The sequence below is a fragment of the Tauraco erythrolophus genome, chromosome Z (assembly GCF_009769465.1).
Source record: "Tauraco erythrolophus isolate bTauEry1 chromosome Z, bTauEry1.pri, whole genome shotgun sequence".
Lineage (NCBI taxonomy): Eukaryota > Metazoa > Chordata > Aves > Musophagiformes > Musophagidae > Tauraco > Tauraco erythrolophus.
The window spans coordinates 18,165,582-18,191,925 of NC_141496.1; the positions used below are offsets into that span (position 1 = coordinate 18,165,582).

The 26,344-nt window shown below is 39.6% G+C and overlaps 1 protein-coding gene across 3 annotated transcripts in view; it reads right to left on the reverse strand.

The window, feature by feature from the left end:
* Positions 1–1,468: 1,468 nt before the first annotated feature.
* Positions 1,469–26,344, reverse strand: part of PAIP1 (poly(A) binding protein interacting protein 1) — a 36,931-nt gene continuing 12,055 nt past the window's right edge. For 2 of the 3 annotated variants that reach the window (XM_086629561.1, XM_086629558.1), the window contains 9 exons: positions 24,136–24,324; positions 20,631–20,743; positions 17,834–17,945; positions 16,454–16,579; positions 7,191–7,297; positions 5,814–5,931; positions 5,630–5,684; positions 4,935–5,028; positions 1,469–2,830 (listed from right to left, as the gene is read on the reverse strand). In XM_086629561.1, the coding sequence (XP_086485687.1) occupies positions 2,737–2,830; positions 4,935–5,028; positions 5,630–5,684; positions 5,814–5,931; positions 7,191–7,297; positions 16,454–16,579; positions 17,834–17,945; positions 20,631–20,743; positions 24,136–24,324 (1,008 nt within the window). In that variant the 3' untranslated portion in view covers positions 1,469–2,736. Of the gene's footprint in view, positions 2,831–4,934; positions 5,029–5,629; positions 5,685–5,813; positions 5,950–7,190; positions 7,298–16,453; positions 16,580–17,833; positions 17,946–20,630; positions 20,744–24,135; positions 24,325–26,344 lie in introns of all 3 variants that reach the window. The other variant, XM_086629560.1, reaches the window with a different exon arrangement.

Here is a 26,344-nt window from a genome sequence, read left to right on the forward strand (position 1 = left end):
ATTTACTTACTAACATCTTATTAGCTATTTGGTGTTATCACTGATCAGTAATAGTTTTATATTATCACTGCAGTATTTCAATTAAAGTTGTTTTGTAGTCAGTCACTATCACTGGCTATCTATGAATCTATATCCTGTCACAAATAAAACCTTACATATACAAAAGTTCTGGAGACTTTTGCCCTTATATAAGGAGGTTGGGCTATATATAGTATTACCGAACTGATGTACTCGCCAAAGATATATACAAAGGTCCCAGCAACTTTTGACCTTATTATACAGACCAGTCGTTTTAACTTCAAAACGTGACATAGCTCCATGTCCTTCTTGTGCTGGGGACTCCAGGGCTGAACTCAGTATTCCAGGTGGGGTCTGACAAGAGCAGAATAGAGGGGCAGAATCCCCTCCCTCGAGCTGCTGGCTATGCTGCTTTTGATACAGCCCAGGATACGGTTGGCTTTCTGGGCTGGCAGCGCACATTGCCGGCTCATGTTGAGCTTCTCATCCACCAGCACTCCCAAGTCCTTCTCAGGACAGACAAGTAGCAAATGGCGATTATGACAGTATGAAACCTGCTTCTTTCTTTTACTCTCTCGCATCACATTCCACCATCACTAATTTGTATTAGACTGCTGTGAGATTTAAGACAAGTAGGAAAAGTGTTTAAGGCAAAGATTATCCTGTCTTCCCTAGTCAGTAGGACAGAGTTAAAATCAGTATTTCCATAAGTGCAATGTAGGCTTAAAGCTCTTCCAAAGGCTCAGACTACAAACAACTTCACTACTTTGAACAAACTTCATGATTTTTCAGTAATTCTGGTGGAGGACAAAGCTTACTTTACAAGCCTTGATGTGAATTGCTTCCCATATACAATTCCTATTTTCTATAGGATGACTTGGCATATTTCTTACCTACACGTTAGACATACTGTCTCCACAAGCTCACAAAGTATACATCTGGAGTCTCACAGCCACTTTACAGAAAAGATGCAAAACTAAGACATGTAGAGTGGCGTCCCTTTAAGACACTATTGCTTTATAATAATGCATATACAAATGCTTGTTCCTTAGGACTTTACATTTAAAGTAAATATGTTTTTCACAAGATGTCTGCTTGTAAAGTCAGCAGGAAGTCTGACCTGTATTTGGATGAAAAGTTTTGTATGAAAAATATGCTCAACGTTAGAGAATGTGTGTGTGCAAATGATCTAATTTAATTTTCACTTTTCTAGTTTCTGGATTTTAGTCTAGAGATTTTGAAATGCTAATATAGTTCTTATAACCATATTGCCCTTTGATAAATTTTATTTTTTTCCAGTAAGTATTAGAAGATAATGCTCTCTGTGAATGTGTACTTAAAAGAAAAAAGAGTAATTAGGTGAAGGGGACATAGAAGATGGACCAAAAAAATTTTTCTTTTTAAAGCAAAAAGTGGCGAAATTATACTAAAGGAAACAAAGCTAGTTAAATTTTATTTTCCAAAACTCCAACCTAAATAAGTATGTTAAATAAACATCCAGGAAAGTCAGTGCTCACTCTATTAGCAGATGCACAAGTTATTTAACCAAACAAATAACAGTGAAATATTAACAGAATTATTTACATGTGTATTTACAACATGTGTTCTTTACAGTAGATAACTTTTGGGAAATATTTCCATTTGCTTTTTGATAAAGGGGTTTTACTCAGTCTAACCAGTAACAGGTAACAGGAAACAATACAACTGAGTTTGGCAACAACAACGATGGAGTATCCTAGAAAAACTAACATGATTATATGGGGTCAAAACAGAGCAGTTGCTTCAGAATGTTAACGTTTATGAAATATATGAATTTAATCCAGCTACCAGAATAAATCAAGCTATGTAAAATCAGAAGAATGGAGAAAGTTACAAGGGTTGCTGGAAGGTTAGACATGTTAGATATATATAAAAAACCCCAAACTGAGCACTGCACATACTCTTGAGAAGCATGGCTTAAAACATAACTGTATTCATATAGTCTTGAAGAACACAAATGAAGAGATAGTTTTTGCTTTTAAGAGTTGAATATAAGCTTATCTGAACCAAAGATCTCGAAAGCACCTGACTTCCAAAATACTGCTTGCTTTTTCACATATCGACACATAACATGTTTATTTCAGAAAAAAAAAGTCCAGACCTCACCCATATGGGTTTTGGAAGAGGAAGAAAAAGGAAATAAATCAAAACACCTCACACAGAACAGAACCTTCACAAACCACTTCTCATGATTGTGATCTACAGAAAAAAAAAAAAAATCTGATCATACTCTCCTTAGCAAAAAAAAAATTCATTAAATATCAAATATCTTGTATATGGCAAAAAGGATGAGTAAATCCCAATATATACTAAAACAAGCAAGCAAGCAATTAAATTTATATCAAGTTGTTCTTCCTCTTTCTCCCCCGAGGGAAATTTTATGGGACAGTTCTCCATTAAATTTTAATTTCAATCATGGTAACTTTTAAATCACTTTTATTGCAGCCAAAACATTGTTCATATACCTGTACATAAAATAAACTATGATATATACACAACATTTTAAGTTACAGGGCATAAGTTTACAATTTTTGGCAGATTCTGTTACACAAAATGGAAACTGTATAACTTTAGTACTTGGAGAAACAAGTTCTTTATTTTGGTACAAACGTTTTATATCCCCATGTATTCTAGCCGTACCTAAACTGGCTTAATAAACTAACGTTGATGTGTAACATCTCACTGTTTTCTCTTATGTTCTGATTCTAGACAGAATTTTTCGTATGCTTCTTCAATTTCTGGATCCATCTCATCATCAATGTAATCAAAATACCTAAAAAAAACCAAAAAAAGTCACCAAAGATGTGAAGTTTACATACAGATTTTCAGAAACATTTACGTAGACGTCAATATAAACCAGAGCTTTATAAACAGCAGTTAACTATGACATTTTCTTAAAGGGGATGAAGAGGAAAAAATCATGGGCACTAGGAAAACAAATAAACAGAAACATCAAAGCAGCACAGATAGGTACAAATAGCTTCACTGTTTGTCACCATTTTAGATCATCTTAGGCTGTCTGCAGTTTAAAAGACAGAAATAGTTTCTGAAATGACAGAAAATGCAATAATGCAATCCAGCTTCCTAATATTCAATAAAGCATCTGTACTGGTCTATTTCCAAAAATCATAATTGGTATAATATTAGCATAAGTTTTGGTTGGTCAACATCCTAGCTTGAATGCTGCATAAACTGTCTTGGTTGCACAGTCGTCAAAAAAAAAATAGTTACATAGAAAACCTGCACTTCCATTTGTTGAGATATGAAAGAAGGCAATCCGAAGTCACCTCTCTTTTGCATCTGCATTCTATTACCAAAGATCTGTCTCATGAAGGTCACAGAAAAGACTGGATCCCATTAATGATAATAAGTATTGCACAGAGTGGAGACTACCATGGAGTTCCAAAATGATGGGGATCACTTCAGCGTTCTTTCTCACCACAGTTATTGAGAAATAACTTGAATGTTCCTTATTTTCTCTAAGTCCAGCTAGGGTGTTCATCACTGTAAACTAAGGCAGCAGAGTTCTGCCTTGAACATGATAGTGTATATAATTCTAAGTGGCTTTAAAAAAAACAGCCAGCAGCTACTGACTCTTAAGAAGCGCGCACTAATGTCAGGCGCTCAGTTTATTATCTTCTGCGCCTTAGTTCCAAACAAGTAAGTCAGCCTGTCTCATCTGCACAGAAGCCATAAATGGTGTGGTTCACACAAAACCACACTAAGTGCCACAGAAATGTATAAGAAAAGTATTTTTTTCTTCAGCATAGTGCATTGAAGAAGCAGTCTACATATTTATTTCACTTGTTCCTCCATTCTTACAGAAGTGTAGACTTGAGAAGGGGCTCAACATACAACCTTTCTCCCTGATGTCTGTCATGAGAAATAGCTGAGAGAGGATCAGGATACATTTGTCTAAGCTTTTCTTAAGCCTTCAACAAAGAAGGTTGCACAGTCACCTTGCATGAAGGTTAACTCACAGTCTTCCACATGTCACGCTTCGGATTTGCTGTGTTTTTTAACTGCTGTCTCTCTCCATTTTGCATTTAATTGTTTCTTCTAAGCACAGCAGTTCAGATGGGTATTTTCTTCCCCTCAGTATGAACTTTTTGATTTCTGATGACACCTCTGATTTATCTCCCAAAGTTCTTGCCACTCCCCCCAGCTAGACATCATCTAAAAGTTTTCTCATTTACAAAAATATTGATCCAGGCCAGCACTCTTATCACTCAGAAACACAACACTAAAAATGTTCCTAGTATCAAATCATGATCTGAAAGTCCTCCTTCAACCAGGAGAGTACAAAGCTGTGCATAATTCATTTTAGACTGTACTTCTTTCACTGGTTTCCTATTAAATTCTTATAAACCAGTGTTAGAAAGTCAGACTACATTCCCATCTGTTGCTTCCCTCTTTGCTATTAAGTTGCTTTTCTTGTTCTACAAGAATACTGAATAGCCATTTAACTGAAGGAATACTACTTATCCTGAGGAGAGATGCTTAACAATGTTCTCCCTTTGAAAGACGCAGAAAATGTTGTAATCATCTCTGGTTGGGATGCATATATGCATCAGTCAAATGAATTTAGGTTGCCTCACTAACAACGCTTAAAGGTCTGGTGCTTTGTTTTGCCTATAGGTTTATTTTTTTTATGTACATGTGCATAAATATCTGAAATGTAATTACCCTACTCAGTTTGATAAGTAGAAAATTCATTTCAAATTTGTGTGAATACAAACTTACACCTGAACAAATACATCCATTATAGAGCTAAATAATAATATTATTTAGTTTCATTTTTGTCAAGATTTGATTCCTAAATCTGCAGTAAAAATAACCAGTATTAAAAATCCCTGTCACTGAAAAAGAAAACATACAGATCTCCAGGTCCCGATAAATCTGTTCCATTTTCTTCATAATCTGGAAACAAATCCTCTCTTTCAAGCAGCTCTTGGTATTTTTCTTGGTAATCTGGCAAAGTAAAAATGAGACTAAGTAATATATAAGATTTCTTTCCTAAATTAACATACATCTATACAGTTTGAAAACAGCCTATTTAATGAAAGATATTAAAAATTCCTGCTACGGTGTTTTCTCAGCACCTTAATCGACCTCTAAGAATGATACCTATCTTTCCAGAGAGCCGTAAAGGTAGTCACAGATGTCTTTACCTCAAACAATGTCATGCCACATTGTGTTCAGATTATAGAAAACAGAGAAACTATGGAAGAAAGTAATCCTTTTGCTACTAACAACAGACAAAAAAAAAAGATGAATTGAAGATTTCTTGCTTCCTGGAAAGACCAAGTGCTGAGGACTATAGCACAAAATTTTTCTGAACTATACAAACTCAAATACATATTCTCCATTTCAAACATTTACCTTCTTCTAATGCAGAATAGGGCATGTGTTACACAAAGCCAAGAATTCAGACCTAATTTTGTCTTTACGTTGTATAAGGTTCAGACATCTAAAGAACAACTTTTTATGTACTTCAACAGGACATAAACTTAATTACAACTTCTTTCTTAAAGAAGACTGAGAAGAGAGGTATACTAAGCTTGTGACGTACCTGGATCTGCTGCAGTGAAAGGAACACCATCAGAAGTGTAAAATGTTGGCTCATTCTAAGAAGAAAGTTATACAGAATGTTATATGCATTTTGAGAGGCAGCTGTTTGTAGTTTTCAGCAATGTGATTGCCTATGAATCAAATTAAATGCACGTTAAAGAACTGAAGTGTCTGAACATTCTTACCATAAAATAGTTTGGGTCATTTTCAGGGGTAGCTTCTGTATGTGGAGAAGTTCCATGAACTCGACCCCAGTTACTTGATCGCAGTTCTACTAGTTTCAGAAGCGTGTGTTTCACATCTCTGGAATAAAGAGAAGCACTACAGACGTTAGAATGTTCTCTGCTAAGCAAGAAACTGTACGTCTCTCATCTTGCAAATACTAGACAGTTAAATCCCTCCCCCTCCACCCCTAAACTCTAAAAATTACAAAATCTGGTTCAGTGTGCAGATTAAGTTAATTTTTTTTCCCTGCAAGTCTAGATGCTTTATGTGTCGATTATGAGACAACTCACCCTCTCTGCTTCGTCTGTGGTAAAGTAAGGAGCCCATATGAAACAGAAATTGCTACAGTTTTTATCAAGATACCAAACCTGCAGCACAAGTTGAGGAACAAATCCTTTTCTGATAAAAAGATAGCACTAGGAAAACCAGGGGGATGATCTTCAAATAGTATTTTAATAATCTAATTTATGCTCCTAACTTTAGCCCTCTTAATCACACTGAAATTTTGCAGTCAACAGTGAGAGAAGTAACACCTTGAATATATTAGATATCAGCAGCCATTTCATCCCTAAAATAATGAGAAATTGCTTTCTTCTTTTAAGTAAGTCCATGGAGAAGAGCGTCATTAAGGAATAAATAAAAGTTTTCAGTTGTTTTCTCTATTAAAGTAAGTTTCTGCTTTGTGTCTTTGAAGCCTCAGCTTGCACTATCAATTTTCTGTAGTTTCTGAAGCAAAATTTTCCTCATCCTCCCTGGGGGCAGCTCAATTACATCAGCCAACCACTCATTTTTTCCCAGACTGAAGTCAGACCCTGCCAAAAAGGTAAGCTTTTCAGAAAAAGAAAAAAAACAAAAAACCAAAAAAAAACCCCAAACCACAAAGCATATTCTATTTTGCCTTTACATTTATAGTGTTTTGTATATGTTTAATACTGTAACATATTTAATATTGTTTGTATATTTAATACTGTTAAATTCAGATTTAAAAGTATAAACAACGAGATATTGCCACTATTGTCTCTTTGTATATATACTTGCTCTTAGAGCCTAAAGCACTTACGAAAGATTTCAAGACCTAAAACATTGGGAAAAAAAAAATTAAAAAAATCATTACAGTGGAACATGCATCTCTATTAACAGATAAAAACAAACAAAACCCACAAACCCCCTCAACTAAAAATACTGTTTTTTTCCCCAAGGGAAGTGATCCAAATATCACCTTACTTTTCATAAAAGTTTTTAAGATAATGTTTTGGACATGTTAATTATTCTTGAAGATTATTATGGTGTTTACAGTATAGAAAAATAAAACACTGCACTTAAATTTATCTTCTCACCTGCTACAGTTTGCATCCAGTACAACATTTTCAATTCTCTGAATAACTTCTTCCATATCCTTCTTTCCTTTTTCTTTCCAAGCATCTTCTAAAACTGAGCCTGTCAACTAAAGGCAAGGGATTAGGTTTGTTGGGGTTTTTTTTAAAGAAAAATTACAAAACTTGAATGATCTGCCAACAGAAGAGATTCAGTAACAATTCATAACATTTAGATGCATTGTCTGACTGCCTGAGAGATGGAGCTCCCTATCACCTATGTCTTTTTGCTACAACAGACCTTGTAAATAGTTAATTTTAGACTACAGACAGTATGGTAGCTCTATGTCCAATGTTTATGTTATTAAAAGTTCACAGCCACTTCTCTCCTTTCAGTCTTGAAATATGACTTTGAAAGAACTCTTCAGTGACGTGTCAAATCTTACTTGATGTAAGTACATGCTATAAAAAAGGAGACCTCATTTTTGTACATGATGCCACCAGCTTACCTGAGAATAACAAGTACTTTAATAAACTTTAGAAATGCGTCAGTCAACTTAGCTAGCATCAGACATGCCAGCAAATATAATATGTGTTATGTGCAAGAGGAGCCAAGAATTATCTGACCAAGCCAGCCCGAATTTTAATACATAAAATCTGTGAGGCTGAAGGGGCTGCTATGAGAGCTTTAGCAGTAGACAAGTCTAGAACTGCTGTGGATGAAAGTTTTTAAGTTAAGAACAGGTACTTCATTGCCCAATAATTGCACAGTAGGAGTTAAATCAGAAAAAATTAGCTTGCTACTGTGATCAGAGTTAATAGCAATTCCTCGTGTACTCAGCATAAATATTACATGATCCAAAATGCTTGGAATGGCATCTGATGATACAAAGGAATTAAAAGCCAAGGTAAAAGCGAGCATCCTAGTCAGGACTTGTTCAGTGTTCCCAGTTTTCTACAGTGGTTCTACCTTGATCCTAGATAATTAGATAATAGGCCAAGAAGGTTTAATTAACAATAAACATATCTGTTCCAGTTTTAGCTGGGACAGTGTTAGCTCTTCTTTTTTTTTTTTAACAGCTAGAAGAGCTCCGTGTTTTGGTTTTACTCAGAGGCTCACTCTGAGAAGAATGCTGATAGCAAGTTGATGTTTGTGGTTGGATGTGAAACTCCAAGGACTTTTCAGTGTGCTGGAGTGCAGAAGCACGGCGGGATATGGGGGGAGCATAGCTGGGACAAGGGGGACACGATTCCCCTTGTGATTTGTGGCAAACTTAAGACTGAGGGCCAAACTGGCCAATTAGTATTCCATATCATGCAGCGTCATGCCCAGTATAAAAGTGAGGGTCAGCCGGAAAGAAGGGCTTTTGCGCTTTGGCTTTTGCCGCTTTTGCTCTTTTGCGCTTGCTGTGTTTTTCGCTCTATTGCTTTTCTTTCTTTTTTTTTCTTTCCTCTCTCTCTCCCAGTACTCCCACTCTCGGAGTACTATCTCTCCCTCTCTGCCCCTCTCTATTTCGGGGCCTTGCGTTCGTCCGGGATTGCAGTTTCGGGACGAGACGGGCTTCGCATACGAGGGTGTGGTGAGCACCTACATTGTATTAAATCATCTGTATTAAATCACTCTTATCTCAACCCACGGGTTTCACGTTTATCCTTTAATTCTCTCCCTCATTCCTGGGGGTGGGGGAGGGGGAGTGACCAGCTGTGTGTGAGGGGGGGCGGTTCAACCTAACCCACGACAGTCTTAATTGGCGCCCAACGTGGGGCTCGAAGGGGTTGAGATAACGATGTGGCTGGCCGGAATGCTGTTTGTTATGCTTGCGTACATGTTACCGGACATTCATAATTTATTGTCTTATCTACCCTATATGATGTTAGGTGGAATGTTTATGCGGTTTTCTGGCTCTGGGTGTTGGACTAGCATGAAAAGTACGTTATCGGTAATTAAGGGTTTTGCTATACTGTACGGTATATCTCTGATAAGATCATCGGTGCTGGGACCGGCTCAGTCTTTGTATTCGGCGGTGCAGAGGGGGATGGTGATGTGGAACTCGTTTATTAATTTTGAGCGTCACCTGGCGGATATCATCGCCAATTATACTGGTGACTTTTCATTCACAAAAGCTTATGTTGATTTTGATAATGCCAAACATCATTGGAATAATTTAACCGGTTTGATTGTCCTGCAAGGTCTCCTGAATATATGTTTAATTATCTATATATTCAAATTCAATCGGCCATTTAGGGGTGTATATCAATTTATTTCTCGGGTTATTGTGCTTGCCATCTCAACTCCCATGACAAGCACTATAGCTACTCAGACTACAACGGTATCAGTTGCCCCCGTAAGGAAAAGAAAATGTATACAAAAGTTAGAAGATGAAGAAGAGCAATCAGGGCTATCACAACAACCAAATGAGGAAGAGCAATCAGGGCCATCAGAGCAACCAGACAAAGAGGAGCAACCAGGGCCATCACAACGATTGGCGGAAGAGCAACCGAGGAAATGTGTGCGAAAGTCAGAACGCAGAGGAGAGGATGATGATGATGAAGAGCGACCAGGGCCATCACGAGAAATGAAGTGGGAGCGTTGTGTTTCGCCCCAGAGAAAATCTCAATGGAGGAGGAGTGACATCATAGATGAGACGATAACTACCAGATCTCTAAAAATGAGCGAGTTGTGAGATATTCGAAAAGATTATGGCCGTCTTAAAGGTGAGCCCATTGTCTCTTGGTTGCTCAGATGCTGGGACATGGGAGCCAATAGTCTGGAGTTAGATGGTAATGAAGCCATGCAGCTGGGAGCCCTTGCCATGGATGGAGGCATTGATAAAGCAATTGGAAGGCACACACAAGTCCGCAGCCTCTGGAGACGGCTCCTGGCAGCTATAAAGGAAAGGTACCCCTACAAGGACGAAGTGCCATGTAATGTAAGCAAGTGGACCAACATAGAAAAAGCTATTCAGTATCTGAGAGAACTGGCTGTGCGAGAGTTGATTCATCTTGACTCGAGAAGCGGACCAAGACTCGAAGATCCAGATGACGTCCGGTGCACACGACCAATGTGGCAGAAGATTATACGGAGTGCACCATCAGCATATTCCACCTCATTGGCAATAATGGACTTTGGGGATGATGAAGCACCACTATCCGTAGGTAATCTGGTCACCTACCTCCGACGAAATGATGATAACACTTCTATACGAACCTGTGTTGCGGCTGTGGAAAAGCTGTCTGAAGAGGTCTGAGAATTAAGAGAAAAAGTAGATTTCCCACCACTTGAACGTTCTAGAATTTCAGCTGTCAGAACCAGGCGTTACCCTCCTCGAGAGAGACAAGAGAGACAGTACAGATCACGGGGTGAGCTGTGGTTCTACCTCCGTGATCATGGAGAAGACATGAGAAGGTGGGATGGAAAACCCACCTCCGCTTTAGAGGCCAGGGTACGCCAGTTGGGAGGAAGAACCAACAGGAATAGAACTTTCTCCAATTCCTCCAGGACAGCTGTTGCCCCAGTCTACAGTGAGCAGTCCACTAGTCAAAATGGGAGGGCTGATCCTCCTAGCCACCCTGACTCCAATCCTGCTGATTCCTCTGATGAATATGATAACAGGCATTAGAGGGGCCCTGCCTCCAGCCAGGTGGAGGAGAGGGATAATCGAGTTTACTGGACTGTGTGGATTCCGTGGCCTGGCACATCATACCCTAGAAAGTATAAGGCTCTAGTGGATACTGGTGCCCAATGCACCTTGATACCGTCGAACTTCAGAGGGGCAGAATCCATCTGTATTTCTGGAGTGACAGGGGGGTCTCAACAACTGACTGTGTTAGAGGCTGAAGTGAGCCTAACTGGAGAGCAGTGGCAAAAACACCCTATTGTAACTGGCCCAGAAGCCCCGTGCATCCTTGGCATAGATTATCTTAAGAGAGAGTATTTCAAAGACCCAAAAGGGTATCGATGAGCTTTTGGCATAGCTGCAGTAGAGACAGAAGAAGGCAGGCAGCTGTCTACTTTGCCTGGTCTCTCAACGGACCCTTCTGCTGTGAGGTTACTGAGGGTCAAAGAACAACAGGTGCCAATTGCTACTACAACAGTGCACCGACGGCAATATTGTACCAACTGAGACTCTCTAATTCCTATCCATAAGTTGATTCGTCAACTGGAGAGTCAAGGAGTCATCACAAAGACCCGCTCCCCTTTTAATAGCCCTATATGGCCTCTACGTATGTAAGTCCAATGGCAAGTGGAGGCTGACGGTAGACTATCGTGGCTTGAATGAAGTTACACCACCATTGAGTGCTGCCGTGCCAGATATGCTGGAACTTCAGTATGAACTGGAGTCAAAGGCAGCCAGGTGGTACGCTACAATTGATATCGCTAATGCATTTTTCTCAATTCCTTTGGCACCGGAATACAGGCCACAGTTTGCTTTCACTTGGAGGGGCATCCAGTATACCTGGAATCGACTGCCCCAGGGGTGGAAACACAGCCCCACTATTTGCCATGGACTGATCCAGACCACACTGGAACAGGGTGAAGCCCCAGAACATTTGCAATATATTGATGACATCATTGTATGGGGCAACACAGCAGAAGAAGTTTTTGAGAAAGGTGAAAAGATAATCCAAATCCTTCTGAAAGCAGGCTTTGCCATAAAACAGAGTAAAGTCAAGGGACCTGCCCAGGAGATTCAGTTTTTGGGAATAAAATGGCAAGATGGGCGTCGTCAGATTCCGATGGACGTGATTAATAAAATAACAGCTATGTCCCCACCAACCAACAAAAAGGAAGCACAAGCTTTCTTAGGCATTGTGGGTTTCTGGCGAATGCATATTCCTGACTACAGCCAGATTGTAAAACCCCTCTACCAAATAACCCGAAAGAAGAATAATTTTGAATGGGGCCCAGAGCAAAAACAAGCCTTTGAACAAATTAAACAAGAAATAGTCCATGCGGTAGCCCTGGGACCAGTCCGGACAGGACAAGATGTCAAAGACGTGCTCTACACTGCAGCCGGGGAGAATGGTCCTACCTGGAGTCTCTGGCAAAAAGTGCCAGGGGAGACGCGAGATCGACCTCTTGGGTTTTGGAGTCGAGGATACAAAGGATCCAAAACCAACTATACTCCAACTGAAAAAGAGATATTGGCAGCATATGAAGGAGTCCGAGCTGCTTCTGAAGTGATAGGTACGGAAGCACAGTTGCTCCTGGCACCCCGTTTGCCAGTGCTCGGCTGGGTGTTCAAAGGGAGCGTCCCGTCTACACACCACGCAACTGATGCCACATGGAGCAAGTGGATCGCGCTGATCACACAAAGAGCTCGGATAGGAAACCTCAATCGCCCAGGAATTTTGGAAGTGATTACTAACTGGGCTGAAGGTAAAGACTTTGGAATGTCACCAGAGGAGGAGGAGGTGACACGTGCTGAGGAGGCTCCACCTTATAATGAACTATCAGACAATGAGAAGAAATACGCTCTGTTTACCGACGGATCCTGTCGCCTTGTAGGAAAACATCGAAAATGGAAAGCTGCTGTATGGATTCCTACCCGACGCGTCGCAGAAGCTACCGAAGGAGAAGGCGAATCAAGCCAGTTCGCAGAGGTGAAAGCCATCCAACTGGCTTCAGACATCGCTGAACGAGAAAAGTGGCCAATGCTTTATCTCTATACCGACTCTTGGATGGTAGCAAATGCCCTGTGGGGATGGCTACGGCAATGGAAGCAGAGCAGCTGGCAATGCAGAGGTAAACCCATCTGGGCTACCCCATTGTGGAAAGACATTGCTGCTCGAGTAGAGAAGCTGATTGTAAAAGTGCGACATGTAGATGCCCATGTACCCAAGAGTCGGGCCACAGAAGAACATGAAAACAATCAACAGGTGGATCAGGCCGCCAAGATTAAAGTGGCTCAAGTGGATCTTGACTGGCAACATAAAGGTGAAAAATTTCTAGCTCGTTGGGCCCCATGATGCCTCAGGCCATCAAGGAAGGGACGCCACATACAAATGGGCTCGCGATCGAGGGGTGGACCTAACTATGGACACTATTGCAGAGGTGATCCATGAATGTGAAACGTGCTGCAATCAAGCAAGCCAAGCGGTTAAAACCTCTTTGGTATGGAGGGCGTTGGTTGAAATATCAATATGGAGAGGCTTGGCAAATTGACTATATCACACTTCCACAAACTCGCAGTGGCAAGCATTACGTGCTTACAATGGTGGAAGCGACCACTGGATGGCTGGAAACCTATGCTGTGCCCCATGCCACCGCCCGGAACACGATCTTGGGCCTTGAAAAGCAAGTCTTGTGGCGACATGGCACCCCAGAAAGAATTGAGTCGGACAACGGGACTCATTTCCGTAACAATCTTATAGACACCTGGGCCAAAGAGCATGGCATCGAGTGGGTATATCACATCCCCTATCATGCACCAGCTTCTGGGAAGATTGAATGATATAATGGATTGCTAAAAACCACACTGAAAGCAATGGGTGGTGGAACCTTTAAACATTGGGATACGCATTTAGCAAAAGCCACCTGGTTAGTCAACACTAGAGGATATGCAAATCGAGCTGGTTCTGCGCAATCGGAACTTCTACGTACTGTAGAAGGAGATAAAGTCCCTGTAGTGCACATGAGGAATATACTCGGGAAGACAGTTTGGGTTATTCCTCCCTCGGGTAAAAGTAAATCCATTCGTGGGATTGCTTTTGCTCAGGGACCTGGGTGCACTTGGTGGGTGATGCAGAAGGACGGGGAAGTCCGATGTGTGCCTCAAGGGGATTTGATGTTGGGTGAAAATAGATGATAAAATGAATTGACTTGTGTGATATTAATTGCTGAATAACCCTGTCCCTGCATACCATCATTGCTATGGTTGTCACATTGTACTAATGTCATTATATTAACAATCATCGAGGTTAATGAGGAATGAACTTCGTCAGAATCAGAACCGATTCCAAACACCCAGCAACTTCTTCGAGATCAACATCTTCAACCTGCAGACGGCGGCTGGATACACCAACTACGAGGTCCAGGCGCCACACGCAACAAAGACTACATGTCATTCGTTCTACCGACTGAGCGAATTTCACGTCATCTTTCCTGCCCTGAGAGACTGCTGTAACAGATGAAGACACATTTTGGAGGGATGACCCATGGCTAAGGGAATAGTATATATGTAAGGTTTGAGCATGACATGCATGGTATGGAATAAGGGGTGGATACTGTTCCAGTTTTAGCTGGGACAGTGTTAGCTCTTCTTTTTTTTTTAACAGCTAGAAGAGCTCCGTGTTTTGGTTTTACTCAGAGGCTCACTCTGAGAAGAATGCTGATAGCAAGTTGATGTTTGTGGTTGGATGTGAAACTCCAAGGACTTTTCAGTGTGCCGGAGTGCAGAAGCACGGCGGGATAAGGGGGGAGCATAGCCGGGACAAGGGGGACACGATTCCCCTTGTGATTTGTGGCGAACTTAAGATTGAGGGCCAAACTGGCCAATTAGTATTCCATATCATGCAGCGTCATGCCCAGTATAAAAGTGAGGGTCAGCTGGGAAGAAGGGCTTTTGCGCTTTGGCTTTTGCCGCTTTTGCTCTTTTGCGCTTGCTGTGTTTTTCGCTCTATTGCTTTTCTTTCTTTTTTTTTCTTTCCTCTCTCTCTCCCAGTACTCCCACTCTCGGAGTACTATCTCTCCCTCTCTGCCCCTCTCTATTTCGGGGCCTTGCGTTCGTCCGGGATTGCAGTTTTGGGACGAGACGGGCTTCGCATACGAGGGTGTGGTGAGCACCTACATTGTATTAAATCATCTGTATTAAATCACTCTTATCTCAACCCACGGGTTTCACGTTTATCCTTTAATTCTCTCCCTCATACCTGGGGGTGGGGGAGGGGAAGTGACCGGCTGTGTGTGGGAGGGGGCGGTTCAACCTAACCCACGACAATACCATAAAGCAAACAAGTGAAAAACTTACATTAAATGGAAAAAACAGGAAACATTTATTGCTTCAGTAGTGAAGCCAAGGTTTCATGAGGTAGCCCAATCTAGTTACCAATATACTCCAACATTTGTAGATATTGTCAGAAAACACTTGCATTAAAAAACAAAACAAAACAAAACCTCACTTCTGTTCTGTAACACCGTTTAGATTTAGCAATGTGTCATAAAGTAATTTAGATCACTGTCTTTCATTTTAGAATGGATGCTGTGAAGCCAAATAAATATTCCAAGAACATCCACAGAAACAGTGAGAGCCTCATCTTCTTTGGAGAATCATTGTAAAAAACAGCAGCACTGGAAAGCTTCCTGATTTCTGTGTACTGCCTTTTGAAAGGTCCTTCAGTGGGCTTTGCCTCAGAGAAGCACTGCCAACATAAGGACTGACCACAGGAGTGTACGTGCTGGTTGAATACAATCTCACACTTGCTATCAAGCAACCTGTTTAAACACTCAAACTTCAAATGAAGGGTTTAAATTGGAAGATGTAAAACCTCTCTTCCCTATTCCCTATATACCATACCAGAAGAAGCTGCCAGAATTAGAATTGAAGACAGAAGAGTCTGAAAAATACTGGAGTGGGAAGAAGGAGAAAGAAAGAGGAAAAAAACCCCAACCATCCACAAAAAAAACCCAGAAACAAAACTCCAGAAAAATATTGTTTAGCTTTTGACCTTCATTCCTAAAATTAACTGTTTTCCCAACTATGTGTATAACCATGGCTAGAGAAGATAAAGGTTTCTGCCTGCATAGAGGCTAACAATTTTTTAACAAAAAGTAAAACTTGAGAGCAACGAAGCTTGTTTTCATCATGAAAGAGAAATACATATATTTCTACAGGAGCAATGATGCAGACAATACCACATGAAAATAGCTGACATTAAAAACTTTTGCCACAAAACACGGCAGACCCTAACTGCTGAGTGTCCCTCAGAATGGAGAACATACTCAAAACCTCACAACTCGTTCAAGTTGGTTACAGTTCTCTCCCACACCAGAGGCAGCAAAAGACGACCCGATGGGACCGATTACTCCTTTGCACCTTGGTTTCAGTTCTGTTGCTCTTGCACGTACACAAATGCCTTGCATTTGACTTCTAGAGTAGTATGTTACTCTCTTGTTGGCTCAATTTCATGATGGTACTAAGGGGAAAAATAAGTACACCTCACTCTGCTAATGATGTAATGCATAAAACCCTGTAGACATCCTCATTTGCAGCTTCCCTCACTGCTTCCAAAGGCAGGAAGTTTAAAAAACTTGAAATCATTTTTTTCTTTGAAAACTACTGTCTCACCTTCAGCAGTTTCACTGCACATATCAAATTACTGTCCACAGGGTTAGAGAAGAGTGCATTTAGTAATCCCCGAAGGCCTTCTTGAAGAATTTCTGCTCGTGTTACCTGTCCCTTTGGTCCTTTAATCTGCAAAATATATATATTTAAAAAAAACATTTAAAAGACAGAAGTTTTAGAAATTAATTTAGTCGCATTTTCTCTCTTGAATACTGTATGATTTGGTTTGTGATCAACACAGCTGTGCTCTTTAGTTGGAAGAACCTGCCAGATACTGTAACTATCTTAAAACACAGACTTTGAATAACAGTCTTACAAATCTGACACACGCAGAACAATGCACGTCTAGTGTTTTGTTTCTTTGCTAATAAACCGCCAAGAAGAGCTATCGAATGCATGGCAAATGGTCCACAAAATCCCAAATTCTCAGAACCCCATGCTCTCTCCCATATTAAGTATTCTCTACAGCTGTAATGGCGTACCTATAGAAAGTACTCTTTATGTATTCTAGAAAATAGTTTAAAAAGAAATGGCATACTCCACAGAACTGGACAACTCCCCCTACTCCAAACCTTTTGCAAATCTTCCTTTTTACTTCTAGCCAATGAAAAGCAGATTTCAAGGCCTACTTCTGAACAGAAATGGAAGAGTCAGAGAATCATTTTCTTTCCTCATACCAGCAGAACATTTTTATAGTGTCTGCTTAAATCAAACCATTGAAATAATTCAGTCAAAAATCTATTTTTAAGTACACTACAGCAGTTAGTGAACTTGCTGAACTCACAGGTATAAGTCAAAGAAGTTATTATGTGTACGTACACTTTCTGGATAGATCACAGATACAAAAAAACATTCTAACTACAAGATTTCATACTTCAAGCATAAAACAAGGACTCAATCTTCAGATGACATATCTTTAAAGGTTTGCATTTTAATTGCTCATTTTGAGGATTTACACACCTTCCTCAAGGGTTTGATAATAGCTCCTATTAGTGGCTGAACACTGAATTACAGAGGTTATTGATCCTGATCTGCTTCTGCTAGGCTGTAACATTTCTTACGTTGACTAAGGGTAGTTATCTGGGGGTTTTGCCAGACAAAAGAAAACAGCAAAAGATTCATTCCAAAAGTGGTTTATGGTTGGTTCTTTTAATGAATCATTACCTTTTTATTATTTATTTATACACTTTTTTCGTAATGGTCTTGTCCTTTTTTGTTTATCTGTTTCTTGGACACACATTATAATGAAACTGTTATAAAGTTATTTTACTTTATTCCTCTCTGCCTTTAGAAAAATACCTCAAATTATATTCCATTTCAGTGTTTACCTAAACAAAACAAGAAATTAATGAAGAACCACCTGACATGCAACGTTCTTCTTACCTCTAGGTTAAGGTAAAGTTCAGCTAAGAACAGCACAAAAGCATGAAACTGTTTACGAGTAGTCTCATCTCCTTTGGTGGCTTCATCTCTGTTTTCATACTCTGTTCGACACCTGTAAACAGTAAGCCAAAACCATATAATCTGTAGAAATCCCAACATACCTAACATGCTACTTATTTAACAGAATGCTAGGAAATCATGAACTGCATTAAAACTGCTAAATGCTGAATGCTGAGAAGTATGATTTGTGAAGGAAATGAGAGGACTGGATGTGTGGATGGATTTGTGTCCTTTTAGATGAATACCTATGATTACGTGATTATGTTTTCAAGCACTGAGAAATCTGAGACAGCAACATGAAATAGAGCAAATTAAAAGATGTAAAAACCACGAGACAGTTACATAGTTTATATATTAGAATATGGGTCCAGGAAGTTTAACACGGGCAGCCAAATGTCCACAGAAAGAAAGCAGATAAACTCTGAAACACATTACCCCTTTCAAGGTGCTGCCCACATTGTCTTAAATGCCTTTACACTTATTCAAAAGATTATTTATCTCACCATTTTAAGTGACTGTGATGCATAATTCAAGACACCAAGCTGAGTGGTGTGGTTGATGCTCTACAGGGGAGGGATGCCATCCAGAGGGACCTTGACAGGCTAGAGAAGTGGGCCCATGTGAACCTCATGAAGTTGCACAAAGCCAAGTGTAAGGTCCTGCACATGGGTCGCCGCAGTCTGAAACATGGATACAGACTGGGCAATAACAGGATTGAGAGCAGCCCTGAGGAGAAGGACTTGGGAGTACTGATGGATGGAAAACTGAGTATGAGCTGGCAGTGTGCCCTCACAGCCCAGTAAGCCAACCGTGTCCTGGGCTGCATCAAAAGAAGCGTGGCCAGCAGGTCGATGGAGGTGATTCTGCCCCTCTGCTCTGCTCTCGTGAGACTCCACCTTGAGTACTGTGTTCAGCTCTGGGGCCCCCAATGTAAGAAAGATATGCACCTGCTTGAGTGGGTCCAGAGGAGGGCCACAAAAGCAATCAGAGGGATGGAACACGTCTCCTATGAGGACAGGCTGAGACAGTTGATATTGTTCAGCCTGGAGAAAGCTCTGGGGAGACCTTATTGTGGCCTTCCAGTACTTAAAAGGGGCTTATAAGAAAGATGCGAGAGGGACTTTTTAGTAGGGCCTGTTGCAACAGGACAAGGGGTAATGGCTTTAAACTGAAAGAGGGAAGATTCAGGCTAGATCTAGGGAAGAAATGAGGCACTGGAACCGGTTGCCCAGAGAAGTTGTGGCTACCCCATCCTTCAAAGTGTTCAAGGCCAGGTTGGACGAGGCTTTGAGAAACCTGATCTAGTGGAAGGTGTCCCTACCCATGGCCATGTCCCTTCCTACACCAACCATTTTATAATTCTATAATTTAGATAGAAATACAGAGGATTAAAATAAGATGGCAGTGAGCTAATTCTTCCAGTGTTCAACAACTGTGCCAAAAATAAACAAGTTTACTTAGCAGTTCAAAAACAAAATTAAAAAATATTTGAGATAAAAGAAAGATAGGCAACTTCTAATGTATTCTCAATGGTTATGTAACAGATTAAGAGACGCTGGAGGAAATGAAAAATCTAAGGAGCCGAAATACAAAATTTAAGGTAGAAACTTGGGCTGAGAAACAGAAGAGGAGCTCTCTGTGGTCATACTGTTACCTTGTTTATCCCCCTTCCCCCTGCCCCAAATTCCATTCATATTAGCAATAAAAACATAAGCAACTTTAAACTCATGGCTTCAGTGTGCTAAATTAAATGTCATCTGTTCAGTTGGCTTCAAAAACCAGGAATCAGATAATCCAGCATTAACGGAGATTTCCTTCATGTTCAAGTAACAAGCAGTTCAAAAAACAGAAGACAAAACTGATAATTTTGAAGGCAAAAAGAATGATATGGTTAGAAACAAGAGAAAAAGATTAGTATTTCCAGCTTCTCCATAGGGTACCAGTCCTGATAAAAGATCATCAGAATGCACTGCATGATAAATTTTATCATGCTTTTCCTCCTAAACATAGGTAGACTATATGAAACTTTTAAAATAAGAAGCTTTTAAAAACCTGAAGCTTAGAAAGCCAGAAGTCCTTAAAGAAAAAGAGGTTAATTTCTAAAGAATTCTGAAGTATTAAAGTGTACTACTCATTCAAATACCATGCAGTAAGATTTAAAAGGAAATTATGAATTTAAAAAATGCTGCATTTTCCTCACCTACAAAGTCTAATCATTATTAAACCGTAAGACCCTAGAACTCTGTAGTAACTGAAAACTGAAGAAATTTATCCTTCTGGATTTTACGCATCTGCTTCATAGATATAAAACCAGTTAGCCAATCAATGAATAAACCTTACACAGCAACTCCAGCCAGAAAAGTAATTAAAGAAAAAACCACAATTAAATAAGTCCTGGCAAAAGTCAAAGGACAAAGACAGTACATATGCACTTAGTATACTTTTGAAGTTCACCAGGTTTCAAATTTATCCTGTAATTTGGGATCAGTCTAAGATATTCAGTTCAAAAGAGCCTACAAAACTCCAAACAGAGTCTTGTTTTCATATTTAACAATATTAATATATTAAAAAAGATATATATTCAATATAGAGTATGTACCTGTGCTTTAACAATCCCCAGTCTAAAGTTCTATTTTAAATATATACCTCTTTGCACATGATTTAGGAGTTATATATAAAATAGGAAGACATGCAACCTGGGAAAGTAACAGGCTTAAAATGACATGATGGTACTGACCTTTGAAGTAACAACTGTCGGAAGTTCCCACTTTCTGGACTAATGGTTAAGTGGTGAGATAGATAGTTACATAACCGTGCTCCCATGTAGGAAAAATGTGGGACAGACGTGGCCTTCCAAAATAAAAGTAGAAAAATAAATTATTCATCAAATTGTGATTGGGCTATCAGGAAGTATCTTTAACAGCTTTTTGGAAAACTGTGTTTAACAACAGTACATTAGATAACTGAAGAGCAGATGATTAATAATTACTATTTGCCATGTTAACATTTGCATCTTATCAACACTTTGCTATATGCATTTCAGCACTTAGAAGTTCATTATACTGTGATTTTGTGGGTTTAAGAAAACAACCACCTTTATGCCATGCGTCCTCAACTCTACTTCTCCATTGTGACCTACACCAAAGAGTGTCTGAGAGTCACTTACAAACTGTTTCTACAAAAATCAACAGTGGACATTACGACACTTTTTCAAGGACATGCACTCTCTCAAGGAGCAATGAGTACACTAAAACAAAATAAAAAAAAAGTCACCTTCATTCAGTCTAAGAGCTATTTATCCCAGGGAAACAGTACAAGAACACAGCAAGTAAAGATAATTACTTTCTCCTGTATGTGCACTAGCAATTTGCAGAATAGCAAACTCCTGATTCAGAGGTTAAAACTCTATCATTACAGTTAATAGCTCTTGACGAGTCTTTGTTTCTAAAACAAGTCCTGTTACTGTTGAACATTTATACTTTCATCATCTCAAAACAGGTGGTAGAAATGAAATTCCACAACGTTAAGTTATAGACTGTCTGAAAAATATTTTGCTTTAAATCTGGTACTTCAACATTTCAAGAGGTGGAAAAAAGTAATTGGAAATTCAATACCATCCACATTCAACATCTCATAGAACTTAACACAGAACATCCCCTTATTTTGGCACTTTATTACTGTTCACTTGTTTTGAACTCTCTTCTAACAATACTTGAATTTGAGATTACTTCTCAGATAAAACTTCAGTGAAAGGAGGTTCTGGTGTAAATAACTCCATCAGCTCTATCAAAAGAAAACGGGAATACTAGGAATTCATTAAACATCTATGGCTTTATCTTTGAACATTCCTTTTACATCTTGATCATCTATCAGTGCTACAGACGTGCTTGCATGCTTCTGCTTCTAACACGTTTGAAAAAAGCATCTTGCATTATAGCTAGTTACCTTGTACAGGCAGAGAAAAATTTGCACTCAATGTTCTATATGCGTAAAGTCACTGGAAAGAACTGAAGTGTCTTTGAAAGATACAACAAGTTTAAGTAATTAAGACAGTCAAATAGAATTTGGGTTCCAGTAAGAGGCATGTGATATAGTTAATGAACTTTTTGGTTCTTTGATTCAATCAGTTGCTTGGACTAGAAGCCCTCCTTTTTTTATAAGGCCAAATACATCACTTAAACTACACTTCTCTTTCCTATCAAGAAAACAAACCCAAAACCCCAATAAACACATACATGAATTCCTCGAATCTCATCCATAATTTTTAAATATTATCTTCCTGATTAGTTGGTCTGTATTTGTGGTCGCACCAAATACTGAAACAATTAGATTTTGGGTGTTGTGACCTGGCACAGCACACAGAGACCAAAAAACCACCTTACATGTTCTTAATAACCAGTCATTACAGTGCAATACCAACTCCCCTGAATTATTGTTGCTGGTAATCCGAGCTTACCTCCAACTCAAAAAAATCACAACCTGAGCATGAAGGCTAATCTACCGATACCTATCTCGAGAAAATTTAGTTGCTGTTAACAGCAACACTCCACTGTATTAACTATACAACAGCCAAGATTCTTAAGCTAAGAAGTCAGAGTGCTCAACTTTTGCAAAACAAGAGAGCCGGCAGTCCAGAGACATAAATGGATTAGGAAGAACAGGGGGAAGTATGTAATTAATCCTTATAGACAGGTTAAGACACCTGACACTCAGAGGAAGGTAAGAGTGTACAGGACCTGGGTTTCTTTCATTTTAGTCCTTTTCCGTCATGAACCCAGCATCTGTAAATCTGCTCAGTTGGGTTAAATTAATATTACTGAAGCAGATGCTTATAAATACATTTCAGCAATTTTAGTTGGTTTGTGATAAGTCAGGAAACATGAATACTTGAGCCTCTGCTCAAAACAGAAGAATATTAAGCATAGGTGACTTACACTTGAACACTATCCTATACTGATATACCATGAAACCAAAATCAGATGCTTTTGGATACTAGCACAGCTTTTTTGCACTCAATTTTATTTTCCATATAATTTCAGACTGATAATATCCAACGCTTCTCAGTTGAGGAAGGCACAGCCAATCCCAACACTGGGATTACATTAAATGAGAGTCAGTGTATTTACCATATGAAGTAAAAAATGAGATAAATTCCTCTTTTTTCCTTCTGATAAAGTTCAACAGAATATGCTCACTTTTTTTTAACTATCCTCCATATGTTTAAATAAAGGATGGGGAAATGCCAAACACAGCACAGGTAATCTTAACATCTAACTAAACTGTTCTGAATTAAATGTGCGACAATTGTGTATGATAATAAGGAACTTGATTGTCTATGGTTCTCTGCAATGACTAACCAGTCATGCAGCTTCTACATACACGAGAATATTTTACAGTAAAAATATTCTGCCAGTATCTGCACTTCAAAGGTGAATAAAAGTTTGCATTCTTCAAGGTAGAACTTGAAAGCAATCAACTCAGAAGAGAGAGAAACCCCCAACATAACTAAAACCAAGCACAAGTGTGAATTCATTCTCTGCAGCAAGCCCAAAAGACAGTACCAGTAGCTCATTTGCTAAGGAACACGTATTAAGCTGTTCTTTCTAATGTCTCCAATTAGTACAGAGTTCAGCAAAAGGTCTCTGCCCTCATTTCCATGGCCATCAATGGGACTGGACCTAGTTACCATTACAGGAGCTTTCCTTTCCTCCAGTTACGCTGCTCTGAAATAGGTATATTCCCAACGAAGAAGAAAGCCAGACAATAAAGGAGCATTCCCCACAGGGTGATATGTACAGTAGGTATAAATTCAATTTTTTAAAATACCAAGAAGTATTATCAAGAAATTTTTTTCCATAATAGAATAAAAACGTACAACTCTGACAATGCTTAAGAGTTTCTCCAATCTCTACTATATAAACACAGCAATTCAAATATATCTCCCTTTAATTACGTGCTGTAATTTCAACTCTTGTATGTGATCCAGGAGATTCAAATACACAACGACAGAAACAGATTAAATTGGCGAAATGTATCAGCCTTCCAGGTATACCACACTTGAGCTACCATTTCAATGTACTGAGCAAAATCTTTCCCTGCATGTTTCAGTCTAAAAGAAAAATTCAAATCATTACAACACTATGCAGGTACAATTGCATAACAAATAATACTGGTACGCACATCTTGGACACTAGGTAACAGAGGCATAATATCCATGTCATAAGACAGAATACACAGGCTACCTGCTGATAGACGAGTTCAACAAGTTCTTGTAAAGCTTCATCTGTCGTGACCCAGCCATTCAGTGTTTCAGTGAACTGCTCTATTTCAGTTTCAAAACAACCTGGCTGCTCGATGAGGTGATTCAGGAAGTCTTGTACATATTCTGCCAAAGTCAGATAGCCATCATATCTATCTTCAAAGGAAGAATCCTATAGCAATGAAAGAATACACAAATTATTTAAAAGGAACCTAAAATAATGTTATACTTACTATCTCCAGAAGTAACCATATAGCCCTTAATCTTGAGTCTCTGTATACCTCAGGATGATCTTTATTACACAGTTCACTTCAATGTTTTTAGAGAGCATAGACCTCAATGCATCAGAAAGCTCCAGTAGTCCTATCATCTGAAGAACTAGGTAACATGCTTTTATAGAGACTAAGGTCTCCCAGCAAAATTCATCAAAACACAGATTAAAAAGAATTCAAAGTTTGTCAAGTTGGATACAAGATTAACTAACGAACTAATAAGTGTATAAATAAGTATAAGAATAAATATATATATAAATAAGTATAAATAAGTGTAAGAATAAAACTATGAAACTGAGGCTCAACACCCACTCCTGATGTGCACACAAACTGTGCTGCAGATATATGAAAAGTAGAAGGAATAATAACTGAAAATTTGAACCAAAATATTTTGGCCTTACATGGGGTGTATAGTGCTCAAAAACATGCAGAAGGGGGAGAAATTACAGAAATACAATCAATATAGTGTAATGTTCCCATTTAGAAAATATAGCCAGGGAAAGTGATCTTTCAAAGTCAGCAAATTTGCATCTCATAGGAATGGATGAAAGATTACAAGACATGAAACGAAACTATTCAAATGGTATTGCATTAATTTGCAGTTACTGAGGTTAAAAACCAGACAGTAAACACACCTGCTCCCAACAGAATGGATGAACTAGCACAATTATCACTTTATTGATGTTTATGCTCCCACTGATGGAATAGAAGGCTGCTAATTTTGTCCATTCAGAATTGAATGTATGTAACATTATCTAAAGTCAATATTGTTATCATAGAAATGTTTGGGTTGGAATGGACCTCAAAGACCATCTTGTTCCAACCTCCCTGCCATGGGCAGGGACACTGGCCTTGAATGTATACAGGGATGGGGCATTCACAACTTCTCTGGGCAACCTTGTTACAGTGTTTCACCACCCTCAGAACGAAGAACTTGTTCTTTTGTTCTAATGGAAATCTGCCCTCTTTTAGTTTAAAGCCACTATTCCTTGTCCTATCACTAAACGCCCTTGTAAAAAGTCCCTCTCCAGCTTTCCTGTAGGCCCCCTTTAGGTACTGGAAAGCTGCAATAAGATCAACCCGAAGCCTTCTCTTCTCCAGGCTGAATATGCCCAACTCTCTCAGCCTCTCTTCAGAGGAGAGGTGCTCCAGCCCTCGGATAGTCATTTTTGACTCGCTCCAACAGCTCCATGTCCTTATGGTAGGGACTCTAGAGCTGAATGCAGTATTCCAGGCGGGGTCTCATGAGAACAGAGCAGAGGGGCAGAATCACCTCCCTCGACCTGTTGGCCAAGCTCCTTTTGATGCAGCCCAGGATACAGTTGGCTTTCTGGGCTGCCAGTGCACATTGACGGCTCATGTTGAGCTTCTCATCATCTGTTCCAGATGATTATAATGCTAGTATATGATTAGCATAGGAAGCAGTATACTTTGTGATGTCACTAGTGATAACAAAGTACAAATAATTCACTTTGTCACACTACACAAAAGACATTGAAAAGCATCTCTCACGGTTTTGCCCATCCGGCAGCCAGGCTGCCACGCTGCCGCTCGCTCACTCCCCCACCTTGGTGCAGTGGGGAGGAGAAAATCGGGAGGAAAGGGCAAAACCAGTGGTTTGGGACAAGGGTAATCTAATAGAACAATACAAGAAAAATGAGAATGGATAATTAAGAGCAATAATGCTATTAGAAGAACAATGCAAAACGAGTGCTACAACTGCTCACCACATGGCACCTGAACTCAGCGCGCTCCTGACCCCGAAGCGAACCCCCTCCCCCGCTGCTCCCCCAATATATACTCTGAGCATGACATCACATGGTATCAAATAGCCCCTGGCCAGGCTGGGTCAGCTGCCTGCGCTGTGTCCCCTTCAGCTTCCTGCAAAAAAGTTAATTCTTTCCCAGCCAAATCCAGGAG